The 22,837-nt window shown below is 38.3% G+C and overlaps 2 protein-coding genes and 1 long non-coding RNA gene across 3 annotated transcripts in view; 2 read left to right on the forward strand and 1 right to left on the reverse strand.

Annotated features, from left to right (window-relative positions):
- Positions 1 to 3,628: 3,628 nt before the first annotated feature.
- socs4 (suppressor of cytokine signaling 4) lies at positions 3,629 to 6,471 on the forward strand. Its single transcript, XM_088334153.1, has 2 exons — positions 3,629 to 3,777; positions 5,291 to 6,471. The coding sequence occupies exon 2, from the start codon at positions 5,305 to 5,307 to the stop codon at positions 6,469 to 6,471; it is 1,167 nt and encodes a 388-aa protein (XP_088190279.1). The 5' UTR covers positions 3,629 to 3,777; positions 5,291 to 5,304.
- LOC148367294 (uncharacterized) lies at positions 5,492 to 11,911 on the reverse strand. Its single transcript, XR_015850294.1, has 4 exons — positions 11,830 to 11,911; positions 7,275 to 7,350; positions 5,814 to 5,917; positions 5,492 to 5,658 (listed from the first exon to the last, which is right to left on the reverse strand). It is a non-coding gene; the product is annotated as an uncharacterized LOC148367294 (long non-coding RNA).
- The window catches only part of kif18a (kinesin family member 18A), a 31,945-nt gene continuing 20,968 nt past the window's right edge, over positions 11,861 to 22,837 (forward strand). The window contains exons 1-6 of the mRNA XM_088334152.1: positions 11,861 to 12,137; positions 12,914 to 13,252; positions 14,413 to 14,570; positions 16,909 to 17,013; positions 21,157 to 21,267; positions 21,411 to 21,608. Of these exons, the coding sequence (XP_088190278.1) occupies positions 12,937 to 13,252; positions 14,413 to 14,570; positions 16,909 to 17,013; positions 21,157 to 21,267; positions 21,411 to 21,608 (888 nt within the window). The 5' untranslated portion in view covers positions 11,861 to 12,137; positions 12,914 to 12,936. The remainder of the gene's footprint in view (positions 12,138 to 12,913; positions 13,253 to 14,412; positions 14,571 to 16,908; positions 17,014 to 21,156; positions 21,268 to 21,410; positions 21,609 to 22,837) is intronic.

The raw sequence follows: 22,837 nt of genomic DNA on the forward strand, positions 1-22,837 counted from the left end.
CTGCATTTTAATCATGTCCTGAAATATCTTTTATTTTAATGACTCCTTATATTGAGCATCTATTCCTATGGCAAAATAAAGCAAAATATGCATACACAAACATCGACTTTTACCAGCACCAATAACGAGTATCTTTTGGAATTACCCATCTGCAAGGGTTGGGTGCATTGATGCAAATCAATATTATTGATAATGAGCAAGAAGTTGATACTATTGTCCTGAAATACTTTGCTCCTCTACCAATTTCCTCAAAGTGCAGCTATCTTGAGTAGATAGCAGAGAGAGGGACAATTGACACATCATTTGCATTATTGACCTTATTGTATATTCTGAAACAATTGTAAAAGAAATATTTCTATAGATTTTTTTTTAATTTTTAAAGTTTGCAATGTAGTGATTTCATAAAAATAAAAATAAAATGTATTTCCAATATCTTTATGCTGTGTTTATAGAAGATAAACTTACTCAGTGGGAGAAGGGTTCAATTATTCAATGGCCATGACATTTCCAAGCAAAAAGTCGTTGTATCGGATCGGTATGGCTCTATACTAACCTGTATTTAATTGGATCGGATATATACCAACATTTTCAGTGTCACTCACCCCTACCAGCCGCAGTGCTTTTTAAACCACTAATAAATCACAAGTTTCCTCATGTTCTTTTTGGAATAGCATTACATAAACGACAAATAAATGATGAACAAAGCATGAGTTCAGACCAGGGGAACCTTTTGCGTTCAGATACAAAATGAAAACAAGCTGCTTTAATGTGTTTTCGAACTTTCACTCCTCCAGCCCCATTAATATCAATTTAATGTGTTATAAAGTGTCATGTGTAAGGGTTGGCAGACATGTCTCCATTCAGTTGCACTTGCATCAAATATTTATGAATGTTTAGGTTGTCCATGTTGCTCTTGGGATTGATGACTGTAATGTTAAAATGAGTCCCTGGCCGCGTCTTGGCTGGAGTAAGGTAATGAGACGACTCTCACTAAGTGATTACATTTTTTTCTAGACCAGTGCATCCTTGGGATACCTATTCAAAATATTTAGTGAGGAGGGGTGGACAATACTAGGAATTTTTGTATTGATTCGATCAAAGTAAAAACAAAGTAGTGTCGCTCAATACCGATCCGATCCCTAAACTTTTTATCAATTTGCTTGGGAACATCATGATCATTAAATAACTCATACTCTCCTTTAGTTAGTTTGTATTACCATAAGCACACTGCAAGAATTGTAGGTACTGAAATAGTTTTTTTTAATTATACAACTGTATATGTAGTATATATGTAAAATATATATATATACAATTTATAATGTATATACTGTATATATATATATATATATATATATATATATATATATATATATATATAATGTATATACTGTGTATATATATATATATATATATATATATAATGTATATACTGTGTATATATATATATATATATATAAATATATATATATATATATATATATATATATATATATATATATATATGTATATATATAATGTATATACTGTGTGTGTATATATATATATATATATATATATATATATATATATATATATATATATATATATATATATATATATATATATATATATATATATATACATATATACATGTGGAATTTTTAGTTGATGTCTACACCGGTTGGTTTGACATAAATACTTAGACATGCAGTTATAAAATATGTAGTTTTATTTGGAAAATTTGTGCGATTAAAATAAATAAATAAAATAACAAATAATTTTTGGCTTCATAAAGTATTATATTTGTTTTTGCTACCTCAGGATTGAACAGTGTGAGACAGATTGAAACATCATCACAAATGGTTCGAAAATTCGACCGTGAACTCATTTGAAAGTATATAAAAGGATCGAGTAAGGATTAATTTACCATGCACTTCTTGACCTTGTGTAATTCCACTTCCTGAAGGTGGCATAGATTCTGTTTGGAATCGATTAGGGATGATAGCAAGGACACATGTTATCCATCTGGCCACAGTAATAATGCAATGAGCATTAAATATTTAGTTGAGAGGAAGCTGAGTGTCACAGCATTTTCAGATTAATCAGGCCTGACCATGTCCTCTTGATGACAACTTATTTTTTAACGGTGATGGAAAATACAAACGTGATATTGAATGTGGATTTATAATCAGCTTCCTGAATCGTATTTTGTCACCCAGTGCTTGCACTTGGCTCAGACGGCGTCTATTGCTGGAAGTTTTACCAGGGAAACTCAAAGATTAGTGAATCAATAAATGAAGCTTTTTAGATGCTTTGTTGTTTCCTCTATTGAACTAAATTATTGATTGGACTCCATAACAGGTAAAAAGTCCAAACATGCTGCTGGTAAATCAAATTAATAATCTATAGTTGGCAAACCCCTTTGGGGAAACTCATTAACTGTGTGCTTTGGAAGATGATGTTCATAAACAATATTCTTATGGCTTCCTGCCTGCCAGTGTGCCTAGTAGGGACGGGCGATACTGGGGATTTTGGTATCGATCCGATCCAGATAAAAACAGGTTCAATTCTGATACGATACTGATACATTATTCATGAAAATATCATGATCATTGAATAATGGAACCATTACCTTCTTTGAGTTAGTTTATGAGGCACTAAAATGAATATTTTTTCATTAACTATATAACTAGTATAACAATAATTCCTTAATTAATTCTATTACACCTGTTTCAGAACTAAACCCAAGAAAGTCAAACCAAAAAAGCAGCAATGAAAAGATAATACCAGAAAAAAACTTCCTTTGTGCAATATTTTGAAAATAAAGTCAGTAAGAAGCCCTTTTGGTTTTGTTGCCATAGTGACAACTGATCAACAGATTTACACTTTTGGTTGCAGGTCGTTGCTCTCCGCAGGGTTAGCTCTTTTCATGTGTTTATGTATATTTGTGGTGTTGCCACAATAGCAGACCAGGTTACCACACAAATGACATCTGGCATTGTCCTGGAGTGCTTCCTGTTTGCCTCTGTCGTTTTTAACTTTTAGTAGGGGTGGGCAAATCGATCTGGCGGTCCAAAACTCTTCGTAGCCCTCTCTTTTGCTGGGCAGGCTTGATGCAGCAAGCCAGCCGGTGGCCAGGTAAGGAGAGGAGCTGGTTAAATAATAATAAAAGTGTGCATGTAAGTCACCCAAACCGGCAGACATTTAGACAATAGTATAGGGTGAAGAGGGAAAGAGAGAGAGAGAGACAGAGAGAAAGAGAAAAAGAGAGAGAGAGAGAGAGAGAGAGAGAGAGAGAGAGAGAGAGAGAGAGAGAGAGAGAGCAAGGTTGCGCTAACTACACAGAAAAGGGGCTTTTGAAAAAAAGGGGTGCAAGAGCAAAGTATCAATCCAAGTCTTTCTTAGTATCGATAATATCGATAATTGGATCGATCTGCCCACCCTTTAGTGCCCGCCTGCCTGCCTTTTTGCCAATCCAAATAACATATTAAACAGTTAATTTTTGTAATTATCCAAATAGAAGGCTAACACTAACTAACCTCAACTTGATACCACCTTCTCTTAATACTCCACCCATTTCTCCTCCAGCTTCAAGCAACTCCACCTCTTCACTTCAGATAACACAATGGAGAGAAAGGAACTGCTGCTCCCTGTGGAATTTGACCCTGTGATGTTATAGGACCAAGAACCATTTGCCATCTGTCAGAAGCCGAGAGGTTGCAAGCTGCTCGCTCATGTAAATCCACGTCTAGGAAACTAACATGGACAAGGAGCTGCGTTTGTAACACTGCTCATAAGGTATGTTCATCTTTATTCTTACTTTTTAATTTTTTTTAATTAAAAACAGGACTCCAACTGCCGCTGAATAGGGAAACAGTAAATCAAATATATTCATTTCGTCTGGATTACTGAACCTTTTATTGGGAAAAATGAAAGAAAGTTAGAGGGAAACACTATTGTTTCAATATATTAATTGAGTTGTGTCAGCATTCTTAAGTTTACTGCAGTTCGACAAGTGAATACTGTCACGCAGACGAATGCTTTTTAAACGTGATGAAAAGCTGTGGTATTACTAAGGCTATTTCAACACTTAATTATTACAAGAGAAGCATTGCAATACTTAAACTCTACTTATAAATAGTTTTCTTCAGACTAGCCTTTTCCAAACATATTGAAAAACAAGAGTTCCTGTGGCAGGGCATGGCAATTTTTGTATTAAGGGATGTTTTATACATTTATTGCTGTCATATTTCAAAAAATAAAAAATGATACACCACATTAGGTTATGTGATTTTATGGCAACCATTCCCATGTTTGCCCTGTGCCCTACAAAACAATCCAAATCAACTTGGAATACAGTGTTGATTCCGTTTACCACATCTGCCTCACGGTTCCCAGGTTCAATTCCAGCTACTAGCCTCTCTGTGCAGAATTTGCATATTCTCTTTATACCTGCATGGGTTTTCTCCCAGCACTCCGGTTTCAACCCCAATCTCAGAAACATGCATGGCAGGTTGATAATGACTCCAATTTGACCCCGAGGAATAAATGTGTTAGTGAACGGTTCTCTATGTGCCTAGTGATTGGCAACCAACCACTGCTGACCACTGCCTGATGTTAGGTGGGATGGGCCTCATCACCATGACCCTCGTGAGGATAAGCGGTTGGAAAATTAATGAATGAATGATGAATGAATATTCTAAGCCCCTTGACGATCACCATAACGAATTTCAAATAGAGATTGTCATTTTTGTTTTACTTTTATTGTTTATTTGGGGTTGGCACAGTGGCAGGCTGGTTGGCATTTCGGACGCACAGTTGATGGGTCGCAAATTCAATTCCCGCTACCAGTCTCCCTGTGTAGAGTTTGCTTGTTCTCCTTTGTGACTAGTTGGCAACCAGTCGGAGGTGTCCTCTACCTGTTGCCCGAAGTCAGCTGGGATGAGCTCCAGCACCCTCATAAGGACAAGCAGCTGGAGAATGGGTGGATATGTCATTTAGGATCATGTTTACACAACCATTAGGCCGTTATCCATATTCTTACTTAATAAATCAGACCTTTTGAATGTGGAATAAACATTTGGATGCCTATCGTCCACTATGTTTATAAATGCTTGCCAGTTGATTAACGACTCAACTAGCACACAAGGACAACCATGCAGTCGTTATAAAAATATTTCCTAGTTTTCTTTTCATTAATGAATTACAAAGTAGCAGAATTAAGAACCTTACATTGAATGTTGTTTGAATTGTCTATTATAGATTATTTTTAATGCTTGTTTTTTTTAAACATTTTTTATCTCACTGACAGAAGAGAGCGCAGTCATGTCTGAGAAGAAACCCCGATGCTCGGACACTCGTCCCAAAAGCAGTATTCGAAGTTGGAGTGCCGACAGTTATGTTTGGCGCGGAAAAAAACGATCCAGGAACTCTCGCAAGTCTTCAAGTCCAGGAGGGTATGAGGTGGAGGTGTCCGAAGAACTCGGCGTACGGTCCACATCCTGTCCAAGGAGACGCAGAGAGAGAAAGTGCAGCTGCAGCAGCCTTGGGGAAGACATTGACGCTGTGTGCCGTAAGGCCTTGTCCAGGCGCTCTCTGCGGCAGAAATTCCAGGATGCCGTGGGACAGTGCTTACCTTTGCGTTCGCATAATCCCCACCACCATCATCATCACCACCATCTACAGGGAGCAACACGACCTTTCTCTGTGTTACTGTGGTCCAAACGCAAGATACACGTGTCTGAGCTCATGCAAGACAAGTGTCCTTTCTCGCCAAAATCTGAACTCGCCCACAGTTGGCACCTTTTTAAAAATCATGAACCCCAATCAAGTACCTTATTGGAGCAGGAGTCGAACCTCAAGCCCAGCAATCCTTCTTCGTTCAACTCCCCACCTCCAACACCTCTTTCCTGGGAGGACGTCTGCTGTTCCACTGGGCCTGGAAGTATAACACAAGAGGACTGGGACACTATTTTTACACACGAACGAACAGAGGACAACAGCAGCCACATTTTGGTCCCAGATCTCCTGCAGATAAATAACAGCTCCTGCTACTGGGGGGTGCTGAACCGATTTGAGGCTGAGGAGCTCCTGGAAGGCCAACCAGAAGGAACCTTCCTTTTAAGGGACTCTGCCCAAGATGAATTCCTTTTCTCTGTTAGCTTTCGGCGCTACAGTCGCTCCCTGCACGCACGCATCGAGCAGAATGGCAATCGCTTCAGCTTTGATGTTCGTGATCCGTGCATGTACAGGGATGCCAGTGTGACGGGGCTGCTGCGACACTACAGCAACCCAGCCACCTGCCTCTTCTTTGAACCCCTACTTTCCCAGCCGTTACCCAGAACATTTCCGTTTCTCCTTCAGCACCTTTGCAGGGCTGTTATCTGTAGCTGCACCACTTACCAGGGAATAGAGACCCTTCCACTGCCCCCTCAGCTAAGGAACTACCTCCGCCAATATAATATCAAGTGTCAAGGTGCCTGTGATATGTGACTTTGCAAAGCACAGTTTGGATCAAATGATTAATTGGTACTAGTTGCACATAAGAGGATGTTTATGGGGAATGGAAATACAAGGGATCATATCACACAAGTATACCGGTAGATCCTTATTTAAAGGTATCTGTTCTCAAGACAGTGACTATGGATAACCCAGATAGCTGGGCTAAACATGGGCCAGATGTACCCTGCGATGTTTTGAAACGGAGAGATCTGTTTTGCAGATCTCGAACGAGTCACAAATAAAGTGACCAAACAGCAACATTTGTCTTCTCTTTTTTTTGCCAAACTTTATTCCCAAAAAAGTAATAAAATAAATAAATAAAAGGAGTTAAAAAAGAAAAGGGAAGAAATAAATAAAAAACAAGAACAAAAAAAGGAAATAAATTCATTTAAAGAAGCGGGAAAAAAGAAGGAAAGCAGAAAACTGGGGAAAAGGAAAAAAGAAAGAAAAAAGAGAATGTGGGAAAAGAAAGAAAAAGAGAAAATGGAAAAAGAAAAAGAAAACAGAAAAGACAAAAGGGAAAATGAAAGAAAAATTAGAAAAGAAAAAAAAGAAAAGGGAAAAGGAGAAAAAAAGTTTATGTTAATAAAAAAGGGAAAAAGGGTGAAAGGGAAAAAAAAGCATGGATAAAAGAGAAAATAGGCACAAAAAAGTGTTTTTGGGTGTAACCATAGCAGCAAGATGATAGACAAATATGTCAATATGGACGTTGCTTCTTCAAAAGTGTTAATTTCGCTCCAAAACTCCTCTTTAACAAAACAGACTTGTAACGTTATTCTCATTATGGTAGTTACCTTCTTCGTCTTTTGATTGACACCCTTTTTTGGCCAATAGCAGGGTTTTTCTTCATGGTCCACAGCCAGCATCGACCTGTTTCATAAAACGGATATTGCCTCCATTAGGTCCAAATATCTTCAGCTTGTTGTAACCGAATCAAATGATGATTTACACATTGGTAAGGCAATGAAAATACTAACATAATTGTATGCCATTTTCAAATACAGTATTCAAATCAGTGCCGAAAATAACTTGCGCAAGAAAATCCGTAAATAATTTTTACGCACCATCAATACGCACAAGTGTGCACAATCATTAATTTGACTTCTGGAAAGAGAAGTCAAACATTTAGAATTTTTTTCACAATGTCTAAAAATTTGGCCAAAATAAAATGGAAATTTGTAAGGCTTTTACTTCTGTAAACTGATTGTCTCCAAATGGCCAGTTTTGGAAACGCCTGAACCTGCCCATGGAAAAATGTGTAAAGTACAATGTTTAGTTTTTTAAATTGTGATTACATTTAAAAAGGTACCAGGTAAGGCTTCAAGCAATTGTCTCTCCTGTTTCCAGTTAAGAGGCCCTTGCTACTCTTTTTTGCAGGCATTTGATTGAAAATAAAATTCAGGCGAGAATGAAAACCTTCTATTTCTGTGTGTTTCAACTCAGGTTACTCAATGCTAGTACTTGCACTTGCAGTGATTGTTCCAGACTGGGACAAACTTTTAAGTCTCACCTTTCAAAAGAGACCAAAACCGTCCATATTCCCCAAACGGTTCAAGAGCAGCCTTCAATTTACTTTGGGTATGTCTTGGATTGGGATTTTAGGATAATTGTACGGGAACGTTAAGGGGTTAACAGATAAATTGACCACTTTGGGATAAATGTTGATGGTGTGATTGGATATTTTCAACATAATTGCTTTTTTAATGTGCAAAGTTCACCGATTGTTTATTCTGACTAGTGCACAGAATACCAAATTCATGTTGGAAATAATGTATACATGAATTCAAAACAAAAACAAGTGTATGACTAATTTTATTTCTTAAAAATACTGTTATTTACCCATCATTGTTGTTGTATTTTTATGGATGACATTAGACAACATGCAGCATGACACTCGTAACCACAAACATTTATTACATATAACATAATTTAAACAGTATTATAAATACGATAAAACAATATCAAAACAGTGTATTATAAAAAATGCTATGACACTAACTGTAAACACATTTTTGTTTGACCTTTGGGAAATATACAAATTACCAATTTCAATACAAAGTCAAACCTAAAAGCTCGAGTTGATTATCGTAAGATTAAAACCTCAACCCTGAAGCCTTTGAGCTAAGCGGACACACAACACGTACAGTATAGCGTGTCTTTTGTAACAAAATCCAAGCTAAACAAGACTGTATGAACGGACAGTGAACAATGGTGAAAGAAAGAAAAGTCAGCAAATGAGAAACTCGGCCCGACTCCGACATACCGACCTGGCCCGAAATCCGGGTCTGGGTGGTCTTCGGTTCGAGCTTGGGATCTTACCTGTTGACTGAGAGTGGTGGACAAAATGTTTTCCCGCTTGCTAAAAGTTCGCATGCTTCAAGTTGTCCGACCTTTTGCTATTCAACGGTTTGTAAAACCGGTGACATTTCTCAACACCGCTAGCTGGCTCGCAGATGCCAAGTCAACAGCTTTCTCAAAGACTGATATTACAGGACACGGCCTTCAATAACTAATGGCTGAAAATTGATTGCTTAAATGCTTAATGAAAGCAGACTTTTATAAGCACCTCAACCAGAGAAAAGCAATAAAGAGAGGATGACAATTTGGATTAAATCAGTTTTGATGGCCAAAAAAGTATTTTAACATCACACGATTCAAATAGGTGACACGAATGCTGAGTGGTTAGTGCATCGACTTTACAGTTTTTGAAGTTTCGGGTTCAAATCCAGCTACTTGCTTGCGTGGGATTCCTCAGGGCACACATTCCAAAAACATGCATGTCAGGTTAATTGGCAAGTCTTTAGGTGTGAATGAGTAAGTGAACTGTCTGTCTCTGTATACCCTGTGACTGGCTGATAACCAGTTCAGGGTGTCCCCTGCCCAATGCCCGAAAATGGCTGGGATGGGCTTCAGCGACCCTGGTGAGAGGATGAATGGATGATTCAGATATATTTTAGGGGAGAAGGCCTTGCACGCCCGCGCAGCCCATCATTGCTTTAAGTTATGTATATGGTTATGTGTTTCTGTATATGGTTATTAATTTACTTTAATTTGAAAAATAAAAACGAAACTTCATTCAAAAAAGTTACACACGTTTTGTGTTTTTAAAAAGTCTTAACATAGCCTCTTAACATTTTGAATTGAAAATAATTTTTTCAATGACATTCATATAAAGTGTTAAAATGTCAATGCAGTTGTGTTTGTAATTTGGATGGTGTAATAATAGTCTATGGTCTGTGTAGCCTTTTGAAACTCGTTGTGATTACGGGCTATAAAAACAAACATCACTTGACTTGACTTTTAATATATAAATATATATATATATATATATATATGTATATCTCATCTCATTAGCTGCACCGCTTATCCTCAGTAGGTTCGCGGGGGTGCTGGAGCCCATCCCAGCAATCATCGGGCAGTGGGCAGGGGACACCCTGAACTGGTTGCCAGCCAATCGCAGGGCACACAGGGACAGACAACTCGCTCGCTCATTCACACTTAGGGACAATTTGGACCGGCCAATCCACCTGAAATGCATGTCTTTGGAATATGGGAGGAAACCGGAGTGCCCGGAAGAAACCCAAGCAAGCACGGGGAGAACATTCAAACTCCACACGGGGGGTTCAATCTCATGACCTCAGAACTGCGCAGCACACGCGCTAACCACTGTTCCGCCGTGCTGCCCAAAATATGTATATTTTTATTGAATAAAAAAGCCTATTCTGTTTTTATATTGTATTTTCCCTCGGTGAGCGACAATGCACTCAGTCGCTGATTAAGCCTCGTCGCCATTTTAATAACAAAATAACAGGCAGTATAACCATTGAATGGTGTGTGAATGGCATTCACACAGTGCATACCTGTCAACCTCCACGGCTCCATGCCCTTACAAAATGCTGTATTTTCCCTTAAAAAATACAAAATAATCTCACACCATTTTTTAGGGAAACGTGTTTATTTGTGTAGTTTAACATGTTATTATATTGTACATGTGTTTCGTTATATCATATATATTGTTAATTAACATTTTGTTGTGAGATACTGAGTTGTTAGACATGAAAGAGGTTTATTATAAAAAAGGTTCAAAAATTAATTAGCTTGGACGTTCACCGTAGATGGAAAAAATACATGCAAATATAATTCAGTAAAATAATCTCATATCATCTCATTAGCCGTACCGCTTATCCTCCTTAGGGTCGCGGGGGGGCTGGAGCCCATCCCAGCCATCTTCGGGCAGTGGGCAGGGGACACCCTGAACTGGTTGCCAGCCAATCGCAGGGCACACGGGGACAGACAACTCATTCGCTCATTCACACCTAGGGACAATTAGGACCGGCCAATTCACCTGAAATGCATGTTTTTTGGAATGTGGGAGGATACCGGAGTGCCCGGAGGAAACCCACGCAAGCACGGGGAGAACATACAAACTCCGCACAGAAAGTCTGGAGCTGGATTTTAACCCACGACAGGTTCCCATGACATGAACTGTGCCGCACAAGCGCTAACCACTGCGCCGCCGTGCTGCCCCAGTAAAATAATTAATTTTCTTATTCAAATTATTAATTCATTTTCTGCATTAAATTATTGTTGGTAATATACTGATTAAAGGGATAACCACAAACCTGTCTTTTTTCATTTTTTCCTTTTATATTTCCTTTTTTCTTAACTTCTTTATACAACATAATAATTCGTAATATAATGCGTCAAAGCAAGTGAGCCGTTTGAGAGACGGCTCCCTTTAATGAGTTGAGCCGAAAAAGCCGGTTCTCTAAAAAGAGACGTACTGTACTTCCTTTCACTACATAACTACCACATGAAATCCGAGGCGGCAGAAGCATGCGCAAAGTAGCATCAAACTGCTCGATTCGTTTGCAACGAAAAAAATGATACCGAGATAGGGGTGAACTCGTTTGACTTGATTGATTTACCGTTTCGTGATAGTGGGTGTATACCGGATGGTACCCATGTTTGACAAATTTGCGTTTTTCCGTACAGATTTTCTTTACATGTCTTAAAATGCATAATAAACGTACTTTGTACGGCAAAAGCGTACAGGTTGACAGGTATGCACACAAGAGCTACTGTTGGTCGCAACCCACACCGTTCACATGCGCATTCAGAACGACTTCAAAGCAAAAAACACCTGACGCCCCTCCCTCCCTCGCGACACCTCCTTTCTTAAAGGGATCGTGCGTGCAACAGAAACGACAGCAACAAAAGTAGCATACTTTAGAATATTTCCTAATTATTTTCACATAATAACAGTACATGTTGAAGTTGACAAAAAGTTAACTGCATAAAAATTGGTTTTAAATTGAGCAAGTTGTGGTTTATTTTCCATGTACATACATTGCCTCGACGGGGACGTCGACCCGACCAATATGGGCGCCACATAAGCACGCTAGTTAGCCAGCAGCTGCGGCGCACTGACGGATGTAGTCTTGGTGACGCCATTTCGATCTGCCCTATGGCGGGCGGTTCAACAACCAATCTGCGTTCACCGAGGAAGAGCCCTTGCGTTTGAAAATAGAGGCGCTAATCTTTCTTATTGTTGTTACTTTTCCTTCAAGCTGCACTATATTTGATACGGAAGTGTGTGCCTCCTTTGGATATTTATCATTATTGGCGAAATGAAAGTGTTTCCTTTCAAGCAATAGGTAAGTGTTCCCAGCATTTCCCCCCTCAGACAGGAAAACGACCGTTGCTAACTCAATGTTTCGTTAGCATTAGCGTGGTAGATTTAAATGTCAACCGTTCTATACAGTACACGTTCCTTTGTTTAACGAAACAAAATAACCGGTAATTGCAATTTGACAGCGGCGGGTATTCCCAATTGTAGTTTTTAGTGATGTTTACCAAAATTAAGATGTAAATCGCCCTTCTGTATACAAATGCACACATTGTTCTACCTTGCTAGCAATAGTATTATTTATGCTGCTTAAATGAAAACATTTAATATGTAATGTACTTCTCAAACTTATTTTATTGTGACCTGTAACTCCCCTTAATACAAGAAAATTAACATTAAGTAACATAGTAGTAGTCGTTGAACGACTCACTGCAAGCTTTGGCCATTCATCCTGATTACTAGGTGGGCCGATACACGGGCGTAGTTTTGGCAAGACTAAAGGGAATTGGTCCCACCAATAACGTGCAATCGTTGTTTTTCCCCCCACCGATATGATTTTATCACTTACTTATGTCCCTACCAAAACTACGTCCTTGGGCCTATACTATAATAACGATTTTCGTTATTTCTCTTACTGTCCTATATTGGAAAAGTTTAGATGAAGTAGTCAGTCTTAGTATCCCATTTCAGCAAACATGTTGAAGGCCTGTCCTCCGATTGTCTAAATGATTTGTTATAACCTAACATCTTAATCCTAGATTTATCATCCCTTTACACTATTGTTGTTCTTTGATGTCTTTGCAGTGACACCCCAGTGAGGAGACACAATGGAAAATCATGAATGCAGTCACGTAAAAGTGGTCGTTCGAGTGAGGCCAACCAACAAGAATGAGAAGAGTGAACATTTTCGAAATGTGGTCCAAGTTGTCGATAAACACATGTTGGTATTTGATCCAAAAGAAGAAGACTTGGCCTGTTTTGGCTCCAGAAGAATTCGTAATCGAAACATCAACAAGAGAGCTAACAAAGACCTGAAATTTGTTTTTGATCATGTCTTTGGAGAAGATTCCACTCAAGACGATTTATTTGAAAACACCACAAAAGGAGTACTGGATGGCCTCATGAATGGCTTTAACTGCACAGGTAATTGATTACAATCCAGAACATTTTCTTCTTCCTAAAATTTAATAGAAAAAGGATGTCAATCACGTTTTTTTTTCCTTCCCCACTTTTTTAAATAAAGCATTCTGATTTATACAGCATTTGTAGAATATAAATTAAGGAGTAAATTCCCTTTTTTATATGCCATTTTCCTATCTGCTAATGACGTCGCTGTTGCCAAAGCCTTGGATAAGGACGAATTGTGCCTCACCCCCAGGACCTTACACCAACTTTTGCAGTGCATGTATTTTTATCGGTCCTCACAGAAATCCAGACTTTGTCTGCCTTCTTTTCTTTGGATATCCATTCAGATGTCCTGTCACAGCATGACTATCCCAAATTTAAAATAAAATGGATTGTAAAACCAAAGTTTTACACCCTTCATTGCTTAGAAATGCAATCTGACAGATAATTCAGGGTTTCCCAAAGAATTGTGGGTGGACATCTAGTCTAGGTGTGTGCCCCATCCCTCTGGAGAATATTTTGTACATTTTAAATTCAAACTCTGGTGACTTTGTCTGAGCAAACCCAAGAAGGTAGCCAATGATACATATGTGCCTTTGTAAACTATTACCTACTAAATACACTAGTTATGAAAGGCAATGACACAGCAAATAAGTCACACAAACGAAGCATGGTAAACGATACAGGAGTTCAATGCAAGGAAATATGCTTGTCATCTAATTAGACTAGAAATAATGTTCTGATGCCGATGCTATACTATTTTAAGATATTGCATCGGCATGTAAACAGAGACAATTACCAATATGATTTTTTAATGTATTGAAATGTAATACTCATATAGATGATTTTGTAAATTTGAGTATTAAATATGAGTACCAATGCTTTATGTGATTGCTGCTATAATAGGATGACGGTTCCTCTTCGCTGATTTACTGGAGGTCATTGCACACCTGTCAACCTCAGCCATTGCTAATAATGTTGCTGTGTTCTACATAGTCTGAGTAAAAAGGTGCTGTGTTGTAAGTTTTTAGATGTTTTTATTTTTATTTATTTTTTGCTTAGTAAGTGGAATTACAACAATTAATACAGAGAGCAGTTATTCAAATGATATTTTCCTTATTCTGAATTGTTAATGAGGCCTTGGTCGTTTTTGTTTTTCTTTTGATTTCCTTCTTTAGTTTTTGCTTATGGTGCAACTGGAGCAGGAAAAACGCATACCATGCTAGGATCACCAGAAGAACCAGGAGTCATGTACCGCACCATGGAAGACCTTTTTAATCGCATGGATGATGCCAAGGAGGAGAAAGAGTTTTCTGTTGCTGTCTCCTACCTTGAGGTAACGTTTTGTCCCCACAAATATCATGTGAACACCTATAAAAATTTGCTATGTCCCCACCAATGCCACAACCAAGTTCATTTTCACATTTTTCCAAATTAAAATTAAAGGGTATACTGTCAGGGAAAAGGGCCAGAGACCACAGCAAAAATAGAAAAAAAAAATAATATTCTCATGGATAAACAGGGATCAGAATGGAGATTTTCATTTTCAGCTGAAATAGCCAGGGTCCAGGGCGGAGCCCGGTGGGGGGCGAAGCCCCCCCTGAAGTCAACAGCATTTATCTTATTTGCTATGTGAAAATTGCACTAGAATGAATTAAATCCAACAAAACAGAAACCATGTATTATATATATATATATATATATATATATATATATATAAAAATAAAAAAATAATAATATATTGACATTAAAAGCATTCGTAATATTGAACATGATCATGATGATACAAAATAATCTATTTTAATCATGTTTATAACAAATTTTAAATTTTGTTTATCCTGTTCTAAATATTGTATAAACACAAAAGATAAAATCATTTCATAAATAAATAGATTTATAAATACCTCAGATTGGGATTTTCTGTCACACAGGGGAACCAGTGGTTGACTGCTGCTAGTATTTGAAGTGGAAGGATTTGAAACGGCCAATAATGTTGAACCGGTGGCTGCCGATTTTAAATGCGGATCCGAGTGCATAATTTGATCGCTGGAAAGCTATTTTTGCTTTGTGCTTGTTCATTTTAGCATGATCGATCAGTGCCACACAACCTCGCGTATCATAATTGATCAGATCGACACAGTATAGACACTTTGCTTTCCCTGGAACATCACACTTTGCGATTAACTGGCTCAAAGTTTCTGTAACTTCCTCGATCTTTGCGCCGGTTTTAACGTTTACTGTGACAGTCTTCTCCAGCCATGACCACTTAAATTTATTCTTGATTCCTTTATCAATCTCAGAGACAAAAGCCTCGTCTTCTTTTCTTAGTACTTTCATATTTACTTTTTCAAACACTCATTTCACCGTTTGAAAAGACTGGAAGGAGCGCCATGTTTGAGAAAGCCAATGCTCTGAATGGTCTAAATGCTAACTTGGGGTGATGAAACAGTCACGATGCCCCCAAAATATTTTCTCATCGAATTTAGACGATTTACGGGAATGACCTTTGGGGTTCAAAAACAGCGGAAATCCGCGGAAAATTCTGATCCCTGGATAAAGAAGCCTAATAAAGTAACCGTTGGGGCATCGAAGATCTCAAGTCAAGGGATGTTGGCCAGTCGGCTTGAATCTTTGCTGCCTGAAACGTTCCTCGATGGTGCGGGAAGCATCCATGGTGTTTTTTTTTTTTTTTTTTTTTTTTTTTTTTTTTTTTTTCACGCGAAGGAATGGACCACCAATAACTGAAGCGTGAAGTGGTCTTTGTAAAAACACTAGATTCAAACTTTCCTCGAATATAGCTTTAGCGCTAGCCAATTGACTAGTGAGACAATGGGACAGAATGTCACATACAAGTATGTGTTTACGAAATAAAATTGCTGTAATGTTCTAAGTTGGCGCGTGTCCGGCTGATGATCCTCTGTAAGTAAACACCCAATGTAAATTTCTTCTGCTTTTACATGCCCATACTTTCATTTGTCAATATTTTTTGTTCATATATATCCAAATTCTTTTCATCTTGTCTTTTTTAATGTTTTGTTTTTACTGTAAAAATGTGTAACTGGAGTGCCACATCCAATTTCGTTGTCATGATATGTTCAACCCATTTTGTAACACTGATAAAAAAAGGTATATTCTATTCTAACGCAAACGTGGAAGCAAAGGGTCACACAAACTTTTCAGAAAATGTCTTGTTGGTTAGGTGTCCACTTTTTTTCTTGTGTGAAAAAAAAAATCGTCGTGCAGAAACGCCCCCTATGGGAAAGCCAGCTGGCTAAATTTTTTTACTTTCTTTTGGCCAAAAACATAAACTTTTTTGGGGGGTAATTTTAGTAGTTCGAAATTCTATGCATCCCTAATAATTTGCCTCGTCAATAATTAATGGTCAAGAAGGGAAGGACACACCTTCTACCCGTTTATAACTAGGGTTAGAGAGGAGCTGGGCTATTAGCGTCAACATGGCGGTTATATAAATTATTTTGATGATTTCAGGACTAAATTCTGTTTCAGTGCCTTTTATGCAAGAACAATCTGTTTTGGGGTAAGCCATTTCAAATGGCGGCAATGTAGAATGTCACCTACCCATGTTACACCCCAATACTTTGAGAACACATGCTCTCACATGACTTGTTGCAAAGATTTTATTTGCTTTGCAAATAATTTTGTTCTGACCTCAGGTTTACAACGAACAGATCAGAGATTTGCTGGCTAATGCAGGTCCTCTTGCAGTACGAGAAGACATTGATAAAGGAGTGGTGGTTCAGGGCCTGACACTACACCAGGTTAGTATACTCAATTTTCTGTAAACTGTCTGGATTTTGCAGACATGTCAATGGAAATGAACTGCAGTTTGAAACCTGAACCTGGCAACATGCCAAAGTTTGAATAGGTAGTGGAGTACTTAATCAGGGATAAAAACATCTCCCCTTTCGGCGAGATTTCCTGTATTGAAGTAAAAAAAGATTATTCATGTGAATTGTGTAGATCCAGGGAGAAAATGTTTTGTTTTACCGAGAATGAGACGAGCGTTTGAGGGCGTGTGTTTCCGCAGGTGTGAGTAGTTGTCTGTTGGGCCGCGCAACTGATACGTTAAAAGTGAGGATCACCCCCTGTAAAAGATAAAATAACGAGGGAATTCAATCAAATTTCTGCGTTTATAGCCAATCAGAGTGGACAAAATTTCAATTGCAGCCCATATGACATGGTTCATTGATTACATCGTAAATAAATAAAAAACTAGAAGAATGCTAGTTGCTCAGATCAATCATTGCAGTTCATGGAATCCCTAAATCGAGAATAAAACGCCAGCAACACACTTTATTGATTTAACTGGTGAGTTTGTCTTTTTTATTTCTTGGCATGTGGATCTACACGAACACACTAAAATAGCAACCGGAGTGTGTTGCAGTGAGTTGGGGCACAGTTGCCCAGGGTAGTATTGCACGAAGGTGGACTAAAGAAATCCAGGCAAACTGATCAAGGGCAGCTTGACCTAGTCTGGCTATCGCATTTTTGCATAATCAGTTGAAGGTTTTCTAATTTCAGTTCTTGCTTTTTTCCGTTATGGTTTGATTCAATTGATCTTTCATTAAGAAAAACTTCTCTCTCTTTGACGAGGGAATAGACAAATGGAAATTGGACCTAAAAATATATATGTGTGTGTGTGTGTGTGTGTGTGTGTGTGTATATATATATATATATATATATATATATGGGCAGCACGGCGGCGCAGTGGTTAGCGCTTGTGCGGCACAGTTCATGTCATGGGAACCTGTCATGGGTTCAAATCCAGCTCCAGACCTTCCTGTGCGGAGTTTGTATGTTCTCCCCGTGCTTGCGTGGGTTTCCTCCGGGCACTCCGGTTTCCTCCCACATTCCAAAAACATGCATGTCAGGTGAATTGGCCGGTCCAAATTGTCCCTAGGTGTGATTGAGCGAGTGAGTTGTCTGTCCCCGTGTGCCCTGCGATTGGCCGGCAACCAGTTCAGGGTGTCCCCTGCCCACTGCCCGATGATTCCTGGGATGGGCTCCAGCACCCCCGCGACCCTACTGAGGATAAGCGGTGTAGCTAATGAGATGAGATATATATATATATAATATATATATATATATATATATATATATGTATATGTGTATACGTGTGTATATATATATGTATATGTGTATACGTTTGTATATGTGTATACGTTTGTATATGTGTATATAAGTGTATATGTGTGTGTGTATGTATATACCGTATTTTCCGCACTATAGGGCGCACCGGGTTATAGGGCGCACCCCCAAAATTAGTTTTTGGTCCTATATCTTCCATAGATAAGGCGCACCGGATTTTAAGGCGCTACAATGGGAACGTCGACAAAACAGTCAGATGATTCAGTCCAACTGATTACCCCCTTAACATTCCCAAAGCTTGCAAAGAAGCAAATACGTGTCGTAGACACGTGCGGATGCGGTGTCCGTACGATGTCACTTAAATGCGTCATTTCAAATATCATTCGAAAGGTTAAAGTCTCGGAATTCAAGAAATGCCAGCCATTCCTTACTTTCTATTTTATTTTTCGCTCGCAACTTTACTGTGCATATGACAATAAACACTTGGAATTAAGTTTAATTCACTCAACTCAGCAACATCAAGATCGTTCTAAAACAAGATACCGGGAAAATATAAAGCCGCATAACTCACCTAAGTTCTCACGTTCAATAATGATACGCAATCATGGTCTTCTTACAACCGTGAGTGAAGTAAATCCAGGAGAGTAAAATGTTTACAAATACAGACTAATGAAACATGTTTCTTTATGGCGTAGTTTAGCAAGCTTGCTATTCAGTCATCTTTTTCGGCCAATTGCAGGGTTTGTTTTGGCCCTCTAGCCAATCCGAGGCTCCGAATAACTTTAGCCAATAGCGATCGATTCAAATGATGATTGACACATTGGTTAGCCAAGGAAACGGCGGTATATAAATCCCAGCATACACCGCGGACTACTCCACGTTCGGGGGGAAATCGAGTCGGCGGCAGTTGCGTAAGTTGCGAGACCGTGCGAATTTAATATTGAGCCATATATAAGGCGCACTGTATTATAAGGCGCATGGTCAGCTTTTGAAAAAAAATAAGACTTTTAGGTGCGACTTATAGTGCGGAAAATACGGTATATGGCAAAATGATACCGGTACTTAAGGTTTGATGCAGACCTGCAGAGTCCGGGTCTTGTTGAAAGTAATCCAAGGAAAAAAGTGTATATTTCCAAAGGTAAGGGTGGGAAAAATATATATCCACTATTGTCTGCCGTGTCCACAAACGGGTCTGTCTGTTACTCAATTTTAACGGTCCCCACTTCCCGTCACCCCGCGTTTGTGCCGCCCCTCCTTTTTCATTCGCCCATGCAAAACCAGAATCAGAATAAGTCTCTAAAATAAATACGAATAAATACATTACAAAAATATACAGTTGCAAATACATATTATACATGGGTTACACATATTTACAAAGAAAGACGGTACACCGAGAGAGTTTTCAAAGCTTTAATAATAATAATATAACTTTCATCCCAAACGGTGCCTGTGACAGGGCAGTTAATGGTAGCAAGACGCTAGCAACATGCTCGCAACACAGTAAACGGGTCTGGTAAAAAAACATACCGTACTTGTAAAAATCACGGTAAACCGTCCTCATCTTCCTCCTAAGAACTGAATTTGTGAATTTCCCTTCGGGGATGAATAAAGTATCTATCTATCTATCTATCCATCAAAGTCGTCCTCCTCAGTGTCGGAAAGAAACTTTGTCATATAGACGTCGTCCCGCGCTCCCGCAGCCTCACTCGCGCTGTCACTGTCGCTGGAACTCTCATCCACTCCTGATTCTGTGCCTTCCTCTCCGTCACGCAGCAGAACGGCTTTTCAGAACCCATTGGTGATGGTGGATTTTTTTATGCTGCCCCACGCTGTCAGGATCCACCGGCAGACTTACGAAAAAGTTGTCTTTCGCATGCGGCCAGTCTTTGTGAAGTTGCAATCTTCCTCTCATATATTCCACCGGTCTAAATCTTACCTTTTGTACTCGAGCGCCGCTGGCGGCCGTTAGAGAAATTACATAAATTGGCCGCATCACTGAATAAGCAGCAGGGTTGAAAGTTTGGGAAAAAAGTAGCGGCTTATAGTCCGGAATTTACGGTATATGTATGTGTTTGTGTCTGTGTATGTATGTGTATATATATATATATATATATATATATATATATATGTATATATATATATATGTATATGTATATGTGTGTATATATGTATATGTATATGTGTGTATATATGTATATGTATATATATATATATATATATTTGTCAAAAACTTGATTAATTTATTGATATTTGCGAGTTTTTGCATCACTTTTTAGAATCCTATTAATACATATTCATCAAAGCTCTGAAGGCCATTTGATAAGCACTTTTAATTGGCATAACAATGACACGTGACCTGACAGCAATATATTTATTATATGAATGGCTACAATACGACTGTTGCATTTATACAGTCAGCAGAGTTTAATGAAATGACCATATAGCTTACATGTAAAATTTAAATGCAGGATAGTTAAAATAATGCCACATATCAAGAAAATTCACAGAAATTATATAAAAACCATTCATTTTTCACACGATAGGTGGGAGAAGTGCCAGATGTATGTCTGGGGATAATCATTGTCTCATTATTAGTCAGGAGCAGGCTGTAGAGAATATAACCACCGCCGAGCTAAATTCAATCTGCTTTTATGCAACCAAGTTGAGGCTGAATTCATCCAAGATTAAAAACCTTATTCATGTTTTATTGGGTTGTATAGTGTATTAGCACATATTTCCTCCATACCCCTTCTTACCTTTATAACTACGGGCCCATTTTCATGCCTGACCTAATAAATGATGTATTTGCATAGCCAAAATCAGCAGAAAGCATTCTCCAGGCTTTGGATTCTGGCAATCGAAATCGAACACAACACCCTACTGATATGAATGCCACTTCCTCCAGGTCCCACGCCGTGTTCCAGGTATTTTACCAACCCAAAAGGGAATGTTTTACCATCAAATATTTTTAAGAAGTTGAATTGCTATATTTGATACTTTGAGTGTAATAAACGCCATTGAAATCTTAAACATGTTTTTCTCATAATATTGTTTATCTTTTACCCAGATATATTTGCGACAGCAGGACAAGGCTGCTGGCCTTAATCCCACAGTTTGTGTTGCCAAAATGAGCCTAATTGACCTGGCGGGCTCAGAAAGAGCCAGTGCTACCAACGCCAAAGGGCAGCGCTTGCGTGAAGGTGCAAACATCAACCGATCACTTCTTGCCCTAGGAAATGTAATTAATGCTCTTGCCAATCCTAAAGTAAGTATGATTATCTACTCGTAGCATGTGAATGCATGAATGGAATTTTTGTATTTAGGTACAGCACAAAGAAAATGTCTGTTAATCATTAATAAATAACAGACATAAAATAAAATAAACTTTTCACAAACAAACGGCTGTACAATGCAATAATACAATAGTTACACATCTGCCCAGAATGAATAAGCAAGAGCCGAAGATTTTAAGTGTCCACCCCTGTGTAGGTTGTTAAAGGCAAAACAAGTGTTTCATAATAAATCCGTCTAACGTATCATTATACAACAAAATTTCGTACACAAGCTTAGACAAGGCATTTTTGTTTATAGACTAGTGATGTACTGTAATTATACATGTAAAAGTCTGCTCACGTTGAATCTATTGGGAATTGTTACACTTGTGCTTCAGGTTGACATTTAGCATTAGTTTTACAGGTTTCGTCTCTTATTTTAAATTTAAAAAATAACAAAGTATACTTAAATAACCATTCCATGATCATTACTTTTTTTAAATGTAATTTTCAGAGCTTTTTCTGAAGATCCATTTATGTTGAAGTCGGGTATAAAGAAAGTTACTTGATTCATATACAGACGCTCCCCTACTTACGACCATTCGACTTACGAAAAACGGTCGATACGAACATTTTTTTTCAGGATGTAGAAAAGTTTCCGGACATTGCTGTAAGTTAGATTTTATATTGTGTGCACCTTTTTCCGAGTACAGGACAGTACTGTAGTGCTTCTTTCCGCCGCTACATGTGTGGTGGTGCTGTTAGGGGTCACCCAGCATCCACCCCGAAGAAGAAATCCTCTTCCTAGTTCGTGTGTAAACCTACTGTACTGAATCTTCAGCACGCTAAAACATTGACATTTTTATTGTTTAATATCTCGTACATTCATTCAATATGGTTGGTGTAAGCCTGTAAGGTGTAAAGAAGAGGCAAGCCGTTTCTTTTGAAATGAAAGTGGAATAAGAAAGCTTGATAGTTGAGAAAATTGTTGGTTCGCTTTTTTTTTTCCGTCCACTCGACCTCGGGGGAGGACCTCTTGAAGCCCATCTTCCTAAAGTAGATTAAACTTAACTTTATTTTTATAGTGGATATTATTTTATAAAATGTTTTTTTTAGTTCAAAACAATACAGGTTACTTATACATACAGTCATATGCAAAAGTTTGGGCACCCCTGATCATTTTCAAGATTTTCCTTTACAAATCATTGGTTGTTCAGATCAG

Source organism: Urocampus carinirostris, chromosome 4 (genome assembly GCF_059441175.1).
Source record: "Urocampus carinirostris isolate Australia breed hairy pipefish chromosome 4, RoL_Ucar_1.0, whole genome shotgun sequence".
Lineage (NCBI taxonomy): Eukaryota > Metazoa > Chordata > Actinopteri > Syngnathiformes > Syngnathidae > Urocampus > Urocampus carinirostris.